The sequence below is a fragment of the Varroa jacobsoni genome, unplaced genomic scaffold (assembly GCF_002532875.2).
Source record: "Varroa jacobsoni isolate VJ856 unplaced genomic scaffold, vjacob_1.0 scaffold_228, whole genome shotgun sequence".
Lineage (NCBI taxonomy): Eukaryota > Metazoa > Arthropoda > Arachnida > Mesostigmata > Varroidae > Varroa > Varroa jacobsoni.
Genome location: NW_019213130.1, coordinates 231,733 through 244,157, shown reverse-complemented (window position 1 = coordinate 244,157; position 12,425 = coordinate 231,733). Strand labels below are relative to the sequence as shown.

Here is a 12,425-nt window from a genome sequence, read left to right as displayed (position 1 = left end):
TGTACAATGCTATGGTATAGTATAGTTGAATATTGGACTATACTCTGAACGAACGTAAACGGCCGAGGCCTCTGGAACGAAGCAGAACATCAGCACTAGCGTTGCCGGCCCTTTCTCGTACTAACAAAAGTGACATGGCCTTAACACAGAACAAACTGATATGGCATCGATATTAGTAAACGAAGGCCACCAGCTGCCGCGCGCAGATATCGACATAGATTTTTTTTTATGTATCGACGTTAACCGTGAGGTGCGCGGGTAATTGTTTGTCAGACGATTCCGGCAACCCTAACAACTTTGCACTGACTTACAAGTAGCACGATTTAGATTTTTGCATTTTATTACACACGCATATATATGAATATAAACATGGTCTATTCGTAAAAACGAGCTCCTTTGTAGTCTCAGTAAAGGCACAGATTTGGGAAAATATTTTCAAAAATCCATTCCATCTGACACTGGTTCCATCGAACACATATGGAAGTACCATACTGGTATACTATTATCTGAAATATACTGGTAAAATGGTGCATTCGTACAAGGTACGTCCAGTTAGCGTTAAATATTGAACTTTGGTATCAACTGATCAAATCGTATTGAAAAGTCCTGTTTAAAAAAAAGACTAAATATTTTTGAATGGAAATGCGAAAATTCTCAAAAACATGACTGTTTATTTTTCTATACTGTTTTGTTTCGAGCTATTTTTTGTCATCTTTTTATGTCAACCGACGGATAAAACGACGATATCTTTATACCCCGTAACGGTCTCGAGTACGATTCCCACGTGAAACATATTATCTCCTCTTTTTTCGATGGATACTTTCTTAGACAGGTACCATTTTAATTAATGAACGAAATCTTCAGCAACAATCGAGTTTATTCAGATTTCGGAAACAATTTTTATGTACAATGTAAATGGTGTGGTGCCACATGTTTTAAAATATGTTCCTTATATTACTCAACGGCATTGTAACTTGCTTATTTTTCTTTTCGATCGGTCCGGCCACTTCGTGTTGGCTTCGTACTAATCGGATGTTGGCCAGGTCGCGATGGGAAGCTCGGCGTGAGCCTAGGGGGGTTTCAACTCAACCTACCGTCGCCGAATGTTCACGGTCCCGAATCGCACGATCACGAAACCATGTTTCGACGCTTGTCTGGTAAAAGTGAGGTGTCAGACGATGAAGATGAGCCTGCTCAAGATCCTGAACCGCCACGGTCGGCGCTCCATCGGAGACGCGCCCTCGTACCGCCAAAGGTGCGTATCTTCTGAGCTGCGTATCTACCTAAGAAAACATTATATACTATATATTACTGCTTTATGAAACTGGAAGTGAAAAGTTAGTCCTACCTGAAACGTAGACGGAACTCGAGCGAATAGAATAGCGTACGCCGTCGAAGGGCGGCAATAGTGCGGTGACTCCGCTTTGAGTTGGAATATACAAAATCGACTCGTTGCAGACCGTTGAGTCGTCGTACGTTTTCGTAGAAATTAGTGGGTGCCCTGTTCCGGACTATTTAATTGAATAGGCGATATATATGTAGTTCAGCGCTGCTTCAAGGACGTGTCAGGGTAAAAAGGGGCTCAATGTGTATAACCTGGGAGACCGAGCATAAAGGGGGATCATGACTATGTTCATAGTCATTTCCTACTGCTCGGATTTTTTCTCTATGCAAAAATGTAGCACACCCAGATTTCAACTTAAACTCCCTGTGTGCCCCTCAGGTTAGTAACAGACGCGCTACGTTTGCGCCATTGCGGAGACTGATACTCATATTATAGACACATGCATCTTTACGCTTGCTAAATAACCACTAGGAAAGAGTCTCAAATTAGATGCGCTCTTCGCCTACATCATTGCTTCGCGGAATACGGGGTTTCGTTAATAGATGTTAAATATATCACCACTTTATTACCAAACGAAAAAACTAGCTCTGTGGGCAAGCTTAGTTGAAACAAGTTATGAAACTTACGTACAACATGTCTACCGCGAGTTTGCTCAATATTTTGAATAGAATAAATACTGAACTCTTCGATAAAAATAAGTAAAATAGAATAAATAGAGAGGGAAATAATAGCCTTACGATTATTATTGTCTACCTACGTTGCTACTGTACATATATTGTCAGCGTTTGATTGCCGATAGCACAGGGTAAAACACGCTCGATCCTTGACCGCTAACCAGCAAAATTCTAGCGGACGGCCATTGACTGATACGTTTAGGTTCAGTTCATAGTTATGCATAAAAACCTATCACACGATCCGAATTTTATGTATCATTTGCTCTAGACGCTTACACTTTTGTGCATAGCACGTACGCAAGCGGTGTTCCCGGTCTTTTTCATGCATTCGATATAACCATCAACAGAGGCAAAATAAACTGCTTCTCATATGTATTATCCGAAGCAAAGTCAACAGATAGCCCGTCACGAGGAAGGAATATAATTTCGCTCAATCTTCCTTGTGTTGGCATTTCGCTGTGCTTACCAACTGCGACTGGCATACGAGACGTCTTTCCGTATAGTTAGCATCGCGTTCTCCAGTGGTCCTGCTCCCAAGTAGTAATTGAACTCTGTCGCTGACAGCAACCATCTCAGCTGCTGTAGCTCGAGGCCTTCAATGCTGCTTTACGTTTCGGCGTCCTGTCTCGTTGATCTGTGTTTCCGCTTAGCTCACACTTCTGCGTATCTCTCTTCTCGCTTTACGCCATACAGTTCTTTAGCTAAGAAAGCTACAAACCTGGAATTTTCACCTTTGCAACGTTTTTCCCTAAGATCTCTTTCACAGCTTACAAAAAAATGCGCCCACTCTAGATAATGCCCACTCGAAGGAAAAGACAAGCCATGTCTGATCTCTGGCTATCTCTCGCTACTTACTTCTCTCATTACACAGCCGCTATTTTTTTTTCGCTCCCTTCGCTGTACTTTGATCGCCCACGGGTCACTTCAATGAGAACGTGCTTCAAACACCCACCCAACCTGCGTCTCTGATCATTACCTGTCGCCTAGCGTTCCAACCAGACGGGCGTGTAGTTCGTCCGTGGCTCGTCCTTCAACAAAACCTGAAACCTCATTTAGCATTCGGCTGCATACAGATTAGGGTCCGTAGCTATCTTGGGCACGCATTTAAACAATGGAATTGTTTGCTGCAAGCAGGTTCATTGTGGTCTGCAATCGCTATCCAAAAGCAGCAAGAGGGACATGCTATTGCTACCGGCTGCATTGTAGTTTCACCAAAGGACGACGACGCTAACGCTAGTGATGGGGTCAGTTCAGTCGCCGTTTATCGTAGAGTAGTGACAGGAGTGGTTGGTGTCCGATGTCTGCGCAAATTTCCCGCAACAGCTAAGCTGAGGCCAGGTAACCCGAGATATGGCCTGATTCTGTGTATTTATGTATGTGAAATATATCTCGCTTATATAGGCGGAGGACACATCATAACCTTCCACGCAGGGTAGATGTAGCCGTCTTTATTTTGGCTGCCAGTAGCCGACGGCGCTTGTAGGGCAAAGTTGGTCGTCATAAATAGCTCTTCTAGTGATTGATGGCTGAGGGAGGGAGTCTCTAAGGAGAAGATATACAGATAGTATCCCTTGACGGAAGATCGGTCACCTATGAAGTGTAGTTGTAGTCGGTGCAGTTAGCTAGCTAAACCTAGTCGGATAGCTTACGGGAATGGTGTCCCATTCTTGTTACCTAATTCTGATTACGGAAAAGTCTCTAAGAATGGGACCATGGGCTCATCCGGTTATGGAATGAGCGTCAAGAAGCGCAACACAGATTATGTTAGTTTACAGTCTGTTATGGAATTCCTTAAACAGCTCAAAACTCGCTTGATCGTCGACGCAGAACGTTAGCCATAAAATTTGCTAATGCACCACGGCTGGCCGAATCAGGTCCTCGGTCCTGTAGACCGCTTCTTGGAGATGTTTCCGTCAAAGTATACGATAAACGCGCGATTTCTCTTCTCGCGCCAACGTCGGTGGAGAAGATTTCAATACAACGCGATATCCTGATATCCTTAAATAAGACTTGACACTGCGGGAACTAATACTAGGTCCTGGAAGCCTACGCAACACCGGTCCAGCTAGAATTTACAAGTGCAGCATCTCAAATGCGCCATCATTTTAACACAGTGCTGAACGGCCCTATTTAATGTGTACATACCACCACATTTTCAGCCTAATGGGAAAATGCTATTCTTTTAGTAATCTTTAAAGGAAGACACAACCCAACCACGCCGTCTTATGACGAAAAAAATGTTTATAAGTTCCTCTTTAGTTTGCTGACTAGAATACATCCCAACAGAACAATATAAATTCCCGAACCTTTTATAGAAACGACGTACAGGATTCTGACGGCCAACATGAACAGAGCACTGGTCGTGCCACACAATCCGCTCTGTGCGGTGTTTTTCGATTTCAACGCAGCTCGACGCTTAGAAACAAGGCTATGCTCACGCTGACCGAGTTGGGTACCCGTGTAAATGTGCTCAGCCATTCCGTTTCGAAACAGAAGGGTAGAATAACCACCCCGACAGAGCGAACAAATCTACGCGTTTTTTATGGAAAGGTTGTAGTTAGATAAAGTGTAGATTTAGCCTTAGGGGCTTACATTTTCTTTAGAAGGCCTTCCCTGAAGGCCTTCTCTGCTGAAATAAGACGGCCAAAAAGGCTAATCGAATGCAGCCGTCGAAGTCAAAGTGTGTCGACTATTTTGCGACATTTCAGTTTGAGCAGGTTCCAAGTGCAGCAATCTCTGGCCCGGCTCCAAGCGGCGGTCACGGATTTGGGAATGATGGTAAACCTCATCAAAATAGACGAGATGAAGTTTAGAAGGAGCGACAGGACAGCTGCCGCTTTTGTATTTCGCCAGGTTGCCTCTTGCCTATGCTAACCGGGTTCCAGATTTGGAGTTGATCTTTTCTGAGAACGTCAGAAGTTCCACTGTGCGCGCACTGAAAGCTACGAAAAGGCAGTGTCGGCCGCATGGGCAGTCAATTCGTCTTATCGCTTATCCCTCGCAACCGCTCTAGCTCAAGTTATCTCTAATGTGATACGCGTCATTCGCGATGATTTTGTAGTAACTCATTTTGATCATTTAAATCGTAGCAGAGCCTCGTTCCTCAAAAATGTATTACGCTGCATATAACGGCCCAAAATCCGTTCGTGTACCTCCTAGCCGGCTAACTGTCAATCTCAAATCTTAGCAACGATAGCTTTCAAAAGCTTAGAGCAAAAATTGGCGCGAGCGATAAGGGTTTATTTGTTTCGGCTGCAATGAGAACTAACGGATCCAAAGGGACACGCTGGCTAAACAAGCGTCGTCAGTCGCTTTGTCCTGCACGGCTTCCACCTCATCATACTTTATCATGCCGCCGGTTGCTTCTGATTCAGCTTTAGGGCATCTGACGAATTTCTTAAATTAGTGCTATAAACGGAACAAGTTTTGTGTACCCTATGTGCTGTCACGGTTCTATAGACCCACTATGATCCTGGAATATTAAATTATTAACTTGTAATTAACTTGTAACGAATTATTTGAATAAATTAAGTGAATAAATCATCTGGCCATCCATGCTATTTTTGTATACTTTGATACGAATACCACGCAACCTTTTTTTTGGCACAGCTTTTAAATAGGTAAGACAGAATATATGTATAATAATGTTTGTGGTGAAGATTTCAAAGTATGCTTGTTTGTCCAAGAAGACGCGACGCCAGAATGCCGATCGGTAGTCAATAAACTATTGAATGCTGGGTAGGCTTGACAAGCTGCCCAGATCACTCGAGAGGTCTTAGTTGCCGTCGTTACTACCATACCCGATACCAACGACCATTATTTAGCAGTCAAAAAATAATAGACATGAGATGAATTAATAATTGTAACCTTTCTCTTAGTTTATAAGAAACAGCCTAAACTCATCCTCAAGTTTCTAAAATAACGACAGCTTTTCCTGTAATTTTTTTCCGGACAGTTCTAGTTTGGGTCATAACTGTGTAATTGCAGTATTAATTACACATTTTATATGACTATTTGTTTCACACTGTCGGCAGCAAACGCGAGCCGAGTGCTTAGGAAAGCCGCTAGTGTTCAATATATTTCTCAAGTATATTATATACTAGTATTTCATTGGGTTTGAGCACTGAAAGTGACAATCCACTCTGAAAATTTCGTTCCCAGAAGACAGTAATGACCCGACAAAAAGAAATCAAACCAGTCTAGTCGCGGAAACAGGTGTATCCGGTCTGACTTTAAATGTAAATAGGCAGGATTATACGGGCGAAAGTTAGCTTAACGCTACTGCTGAAAACAAAGGGAGTCTAGGAAAAGGTCGCACTAGTACATTTGTGACTGGTTTTTCTTCTTGGCCGAGATGGGTAGATTAAGTACGAAGCTACGATACCTTTATATATACGTATACCATGTGTACGTACTTTCACTAAATGGAGTTTTGTTATTTTCTCAATTTTTCTCGAAGACCCGTAGCGATGGAGCCTGGTCTCGCTTATCGGCTCAAAATTCTGTGTTTCGTACAGCCCTGCCTCACCCTTGGTGATATAGCTGCCAAAGCGATTATTATAGCTTAATGTAATCGTTTATATAAAACGTGGTTTGTTTTTTGTTTCCCAAGTGAAAATGTGGCTTTAGCATATCCAAAACTATGGTAAAAACGGGCTGGTTATTTAGTTTTTTTTTTTTTTTTTATCATCCGACTCGATGAAATGTGAAAAACTCAAGTTCAGTCAAAGATAAATCCATTTAGCGTGAATTGCACTAAACTTTTGATCCGAACGCGTCTGTACGCTCGAAAAGTTAAAGGTTTCAATTTGTACTTCTTCGTTAAGAATAAAAGGGGTGGCCCATATAGCTTCACCACTTTCAAATAATAACTTATCATATCAGTTCGGTAATATTGTCAAGTACCTGTAAGCCTTTGTGCAACTGGGCTGGCCTTATTTGGATGAATTAAGTTTTCGTATTTTGAAAAGCGGTCGGTTATCATCTAAAATTACCGATCCTGTAATAGATTAAACTTAGGTGGGGCTTATTATGTATTCACGACGTCGTCTTTTGTAGATTGGTACCTGCAGAGCTTTAGAAGAGTACAATTTATTATCCTCGTTTATCTCTGTCTCTGCCAATGTACAAGTGTGCCTGAGGGCACCTCAGGGAAAATTTTCGATACAATTTTATTGCAGGTCCCTTCTTTAAAGCCAGGTGTTGGGGCACAATCGGCTCAGTTCTTGATTTAATCAGTTCTTGCAATGAAGTTGGCGTAAGGGATCATAACTCTGGTCTTCTGTCTTGAAACGAGGTCCTTTACCCCCGACACTCCCCGCACCATTAAAATCTCATCCACTACACCAATGCACTATTGTTTTCTATCTTCAAGGCAGCCAAACTATCTCACTCCTCGAACTCAGGAGAGTAAGAGCGTTAAAGAACCTCGAAAGTAGTGCCTGGTTTGGCGGGCCACAAAGTTACAGGAGAATTGGGCTGGGAAGCCTTGGTAGTTCCGAAAGCCGGTGCTGATGCTGATGATGCTTCCCTGTCCGTGACAAAGTGGCACGAAGGCGGTAAGGTAAACCTGAAAATCACTCTTCTTCAAAGGCAAAGCGACGACCGCAGCAAAAGGCTTTACAAGGTCGAATAACCACGAAATTCAAGGATACACCGAGAGACGGCTGGCTCAAAGCTGGAGACATGTCTCATTTCTTCATATACAACACGTTTGTATCTCTACCTTGTACTGCACGCTACATGAAAGGATTACCACAAGATGAGAATCTATTGCTTCCTCAAACGGGATTAGCAACAAAACGTGGATTCCTTATTAGGCGCTTGCTACAAGAGTTTCTACGCCCTGTAATTTGAATGAACAAAAGCCGTAGCTTTTTTCTAAAATAAAAAAAATTCGTTTATCTTTTTTTCTTCAAACGTAAATCTTTAGCATAAAATTTAACATTTAAATAAAAGAACATAAATCCAAGATTTAATATTAGCTATTGAAATATCACCCCACCTGGATCCTACAGATCACACTGTCCTATTAACAATGGTTACATGAAAATGTAAAATTTTCGTTCTATAATATCAGGATATTTGCATTTAATGCAATGACCTCTGAGAGTGTATAGTTTTAGGTAAATACAACAACTAGTATCCTTACTTGTCCTAATTACCATGTGGGTAAGGTAATGTAGGAGCAGAAAGCCAAATCAGCTACGTTGGGATTACTGGCAACAAGACTGTAAGTAAACAGACATCTAGACACGACAGCGTTGCATGCACGCCGACTATAACAAGGTTCATCTCTAGTTTTGTTCACGCATATGATTGCAGCGTTGTGTGCGCGCTAGTCCTATATAGACTCGCTTATCTATATGTATATAAGCGAGTTGACACTTACAATTGTTGTTTTGTGTATTGTTGAAAACATGTTTTAGTAATAGTAAACCTTCCTGCAAGAAAGCAGGAACTACCTGACCTCAATTTATCACTTCTGATAGTTCAACGGCGCTGTTCATTAACCCATATGAAGCAGAGACGTGTAAGCCAATGTCACACACAATAGAAGCGTTGTACTTGTGTGAAACACATTAACTGTTACGTAAAAAGCTAATCCAGATCAGCTTATATGGTGGCAAATGGTGCTTCTGCAGTTTGTATGTATATACATATGTATATATAACCCATCGGTTCTTATACTCGAACTATGATTGCAAGCCAATTCTATGTGTTTCTTCAGCGACTCGTCCTCTCTGCACATTTCCAACATGGATTAATATTTAAGAGCGCTATAAAGATCGTTACGAACGAGAGCATCCAGCAGGCGAAAGGTGTAGCGGTCTTTGGCGTGGGTTATGACGTGTACTTCTGCCCTGTGGGAACACGTTGTTCTGCAGCCTGCATCTCGACCTACTGTGCCGCCTGAACAGGGGCAGGGGACAGGAGGAGGCTAGCATGAGCAGACACCGTATAAAGTAGACATGCTAACGTCACATTTTTTCAGCCATAAATTAAGCATGCGATCTGCCGTTGTGTTTTTCGCCTAACTTAATTTCGCAGAGCAATTTTAGCCCACTAACTAGGTCCTTCGGGAAAAAAGGAAGCGCTCACATCACCGAATTTTGATTATATCAGTAGGATTAATGGAACCGCGTCAGGAAGTGATATTATACAAAATAGAGCTGCTAACGTACCGATAAAGAGATGCTATATTCATTTCCAACTGTCACACATGTGTACTTATATACAGAGCATATTTGAATTCGTATCATTGCACCTATTAACCGTTGTGTCTCGATGTGCTGTCGTTCTGCCTTCTAGCTGATTTGTACTGATGGCTACGATAACGTCAACGTAAGCAACGGGTGAGTGTCTATCTACTGATATTAGATGAATTCCTATATTCTCTCTCGTCCCAGATGTCCTACTTTTATCACATTTAGTTCGTGTAGAAGTAAAGACTAATTAGGACTGATTCGACGTAATGGTTATAGGTATCTACAAAATGTGTAAGAAACAAACATATAAGGCGTATGAGTAATAACGAGTATACTTATTACTATTGTCTTTAACCTCGTTCTCACCCTAGGAGAGCCGTAATCGCATACGGATACAGACATCTTTCTTACAAACGATCTTACATGACAGGTGTGATTCCTATGTAGCGCTCGAATAAAGTACAAAACGTCTCTAGTGATTTTTTCTTAGAGAAATACTGGTGAGGCCTTGCTTAGTATATGTGTAAAAAGCCTTCATCTATCGCTGCTAAACGTTTCGTCTCGTAGATGGAATAAAATCGAAAGTCAGGCTGGTTTAAAAAGCTGCCTATGCCGCATGCTTAACGTAGTCGTACAGAACTGCTGTAAAAAATTCAATAAATGCAGCTGATTAAGACATTTTAACACGATTGCGATATATTTTAATATAAACTTGTTTATATTAAACCCAGTTGTCACTTGAACTTTTGGGCAAATCAGTAAGAAAAGATGATCATGCCATTATCCAGAGGAGGAGCGTATTAAATGAAAACGGTACACTTCTAGCTAGCAAGTTCAACGAGTAGGTGGAAACCAGTCTCGTGTTTGACGAATAGTTGATTATTTTTTTAACAAGTGTTTTGTACGACAGCTCTACCATAGTGCATCAAGCACTCTACCAGTTCTTTCTTCTTCTAACCCATAATGAATATCTATATTGAATTATAGCACCTTTCAAGGACGGAACAATCGAAAGGCTGTTGCCTCTGAAAATGTTTGTTTTTATCTAAAGCCTTCTGAGGGCTTTTCAGCATGTCGATTGCAGTAAACAGAACAGTAGAGACGTGCCACTGTAACAGTGTTGCAAGCGGCTCTGAGGGCAAATTCGAACAATGCTTGTTTTTGTATTGTTTGTTCGACGAGGTGCGAATAGAACGTGGTGAGTTTTCGTGAATTCGTAACTTCACTAAAGAACTGGGATCTAGCAGACGATGACGGAATAAAAATGACATACGCTCCAACGCATAGCGTCTCCGGCGACGTGATCGGCTGTTACCCTTTCCTTGCCAGTCGTTTTAGCGAACAAGCATTGATTCGTAGGACGTGTGAAACGCATTGTCACGCACGTTCAGATGGTAAAATAGAAATATAAACATTGTTGCGCGCATCCCGTCACTCTGCTGGGCTCAACACACGTTTGACGAAGTAAATCACTCGACTTCAGATCCCTTTACCCACTGCTTATGTGTGCCATTTTGTCGTGTGCATTCGTCGGCGCCGAGCCTCTGATTTATTCGATTATTGATTGTTTTAACTTTATTATATTCTATTGTTATTTGTTTATTGATAGAGTTTATTGGCAATCAAGATAATTTCGTTTCAGCCAACTATTGAATAGTCGTCGTAAATAATGTCTGCCTGTTCTATGCTCTTACTCATAGGCTCCGTCAAGTCTGGTCGAAAAACAGTACCGTACAGGAGCTGTCTAAATGAGTGCCACACGGAACCCTCAAAAAACAAAAAAGTTGTGAGAACGAACGTAACGGATCATTAATCGAGCGTATGATCAGCACACTAAGCATCGCTGAATACTTGGCGCGTTATGGGAGGTTACAGGAAGAAACATCTGCTCCGCTGATAAACGGAAAGTCCACTTTGAAAAAAACTTCGAGAACTAACACCCGTCGAAACGGTTCTACCGTGAAAGCGTGGCGGGATGGATCGTAAAATCTCACTTTACCAAATTGAAGCTTGTCATGTGCACGTACAAACCTTAATCGATTCCGTCGTATCGCTAGATACGAACTTCGTTCTCATAGTTCTCACGCTTCCCCGAGGCGCAAAACAGTTTGCGATTTATGGTTAAGACGTGGATTCACGAAATACGGTCCTTTATCTCAGCTCATTCAACAGTACGTGGGTCGAGGAAGCATCTTGTGGCGAGCGTCAACATGAATGTCGTTACGAATATATATGCGCACATAGGTATGGCGAAGAAAATTCACGGTACGCACTGCTTGACCAAAGGGCGTTCCGATCAACTAAAAATCAAACTTGCAGTTTGTTTACCAACGCCAGCGTTCTCTTTGCGGTGCTGTCTCTTAGGCTTGTCGCTTCTATTGCAGTCACAGCTGTTACTTACGCGCCAGTGAATTAGCCAGGACGGCACATGTATAGCTATAGAGGATGTGGAGGGATTGCTTCCAAAGACGTTCTTGAGCCGCAGCTACAACGGCGATGCTGACGGGGATGATTCCACTTTTATGAATGCCACAGGAATTTATATCGCGCTTTCACTACTATTTACCTGGATTTGCCAAGTTAAGGTCCGCACGGAAGGACAGCGCGAGAGTAGAAATTCACGGTCCTGCAAAGACATTTCTGAAACTGCTGTTGTTGGTCCAGAAACAGTAGCAGTCACTTGGCGGTGATAAACTTTCTGTTTTCAATAGTATTTCTCTCAAAATCTCTAGCTACGCCGGAAACAGACAAATAGATGAACAAATATCTTGATGGAGTCTGGAGTGTCTGACAGCGACGCCGGACGTAGAACTCATGAACGGATCTCGTAAGTAAACTCAGTTGAAGAAACTAGGCCAGTTGCTAAGGCATGTCATCTCTATAATATAATAATATTCGTTATAGGTTTATTGGGTTTTTGATGTACTTTTACTGACAAACTGCAACTACATAAATATGTTCCAGCTACTAAATTCTAACAGATCTATGTTCAGGTCTTATTTTTAAGGGTTAGCCCTGGTTACATAGGATTTCAGGGTCTTCTTCAAAGGGCTCTAGCCCACGCGCAAGGCCAGGCTCATTAGCATAATTGGCTCGTATTATTCGATATTATATCATCGTCGCTTATTTAGGCCACCTCTGAGCAGTAGATCTTCTATCACAGGCTCTCTCAACTATTCCGAGCAGTAGGACGCGGTG

The 12,425-nt window shown here is 42.0% G+C and overlaps 1 protein-coding gene across 1 annotated transcript in view; it reads left to right on the top strand.

The window, feature by feature from the left end:
* Positions 1-1,043: 1,043 nt before the first annotated feature.
* LOC111273815 (uncharacterized) overlaps positions 1,044-12,425 on the top strand; it is a gene marked incomplete at its 5' end in the record, with an annotated part of 63,603 nt that continues 52,221 nt past the window's right edge. Inside the window, 2 exon segments of the mRNA XM_022855785.1 lie at positions 1,044-1,255; positions 9,331-9,374. Coding sequence (XP_022711520.1) covers positions 1,044-1,255; positions 9,331-9,374 — 256 coding nt within the window.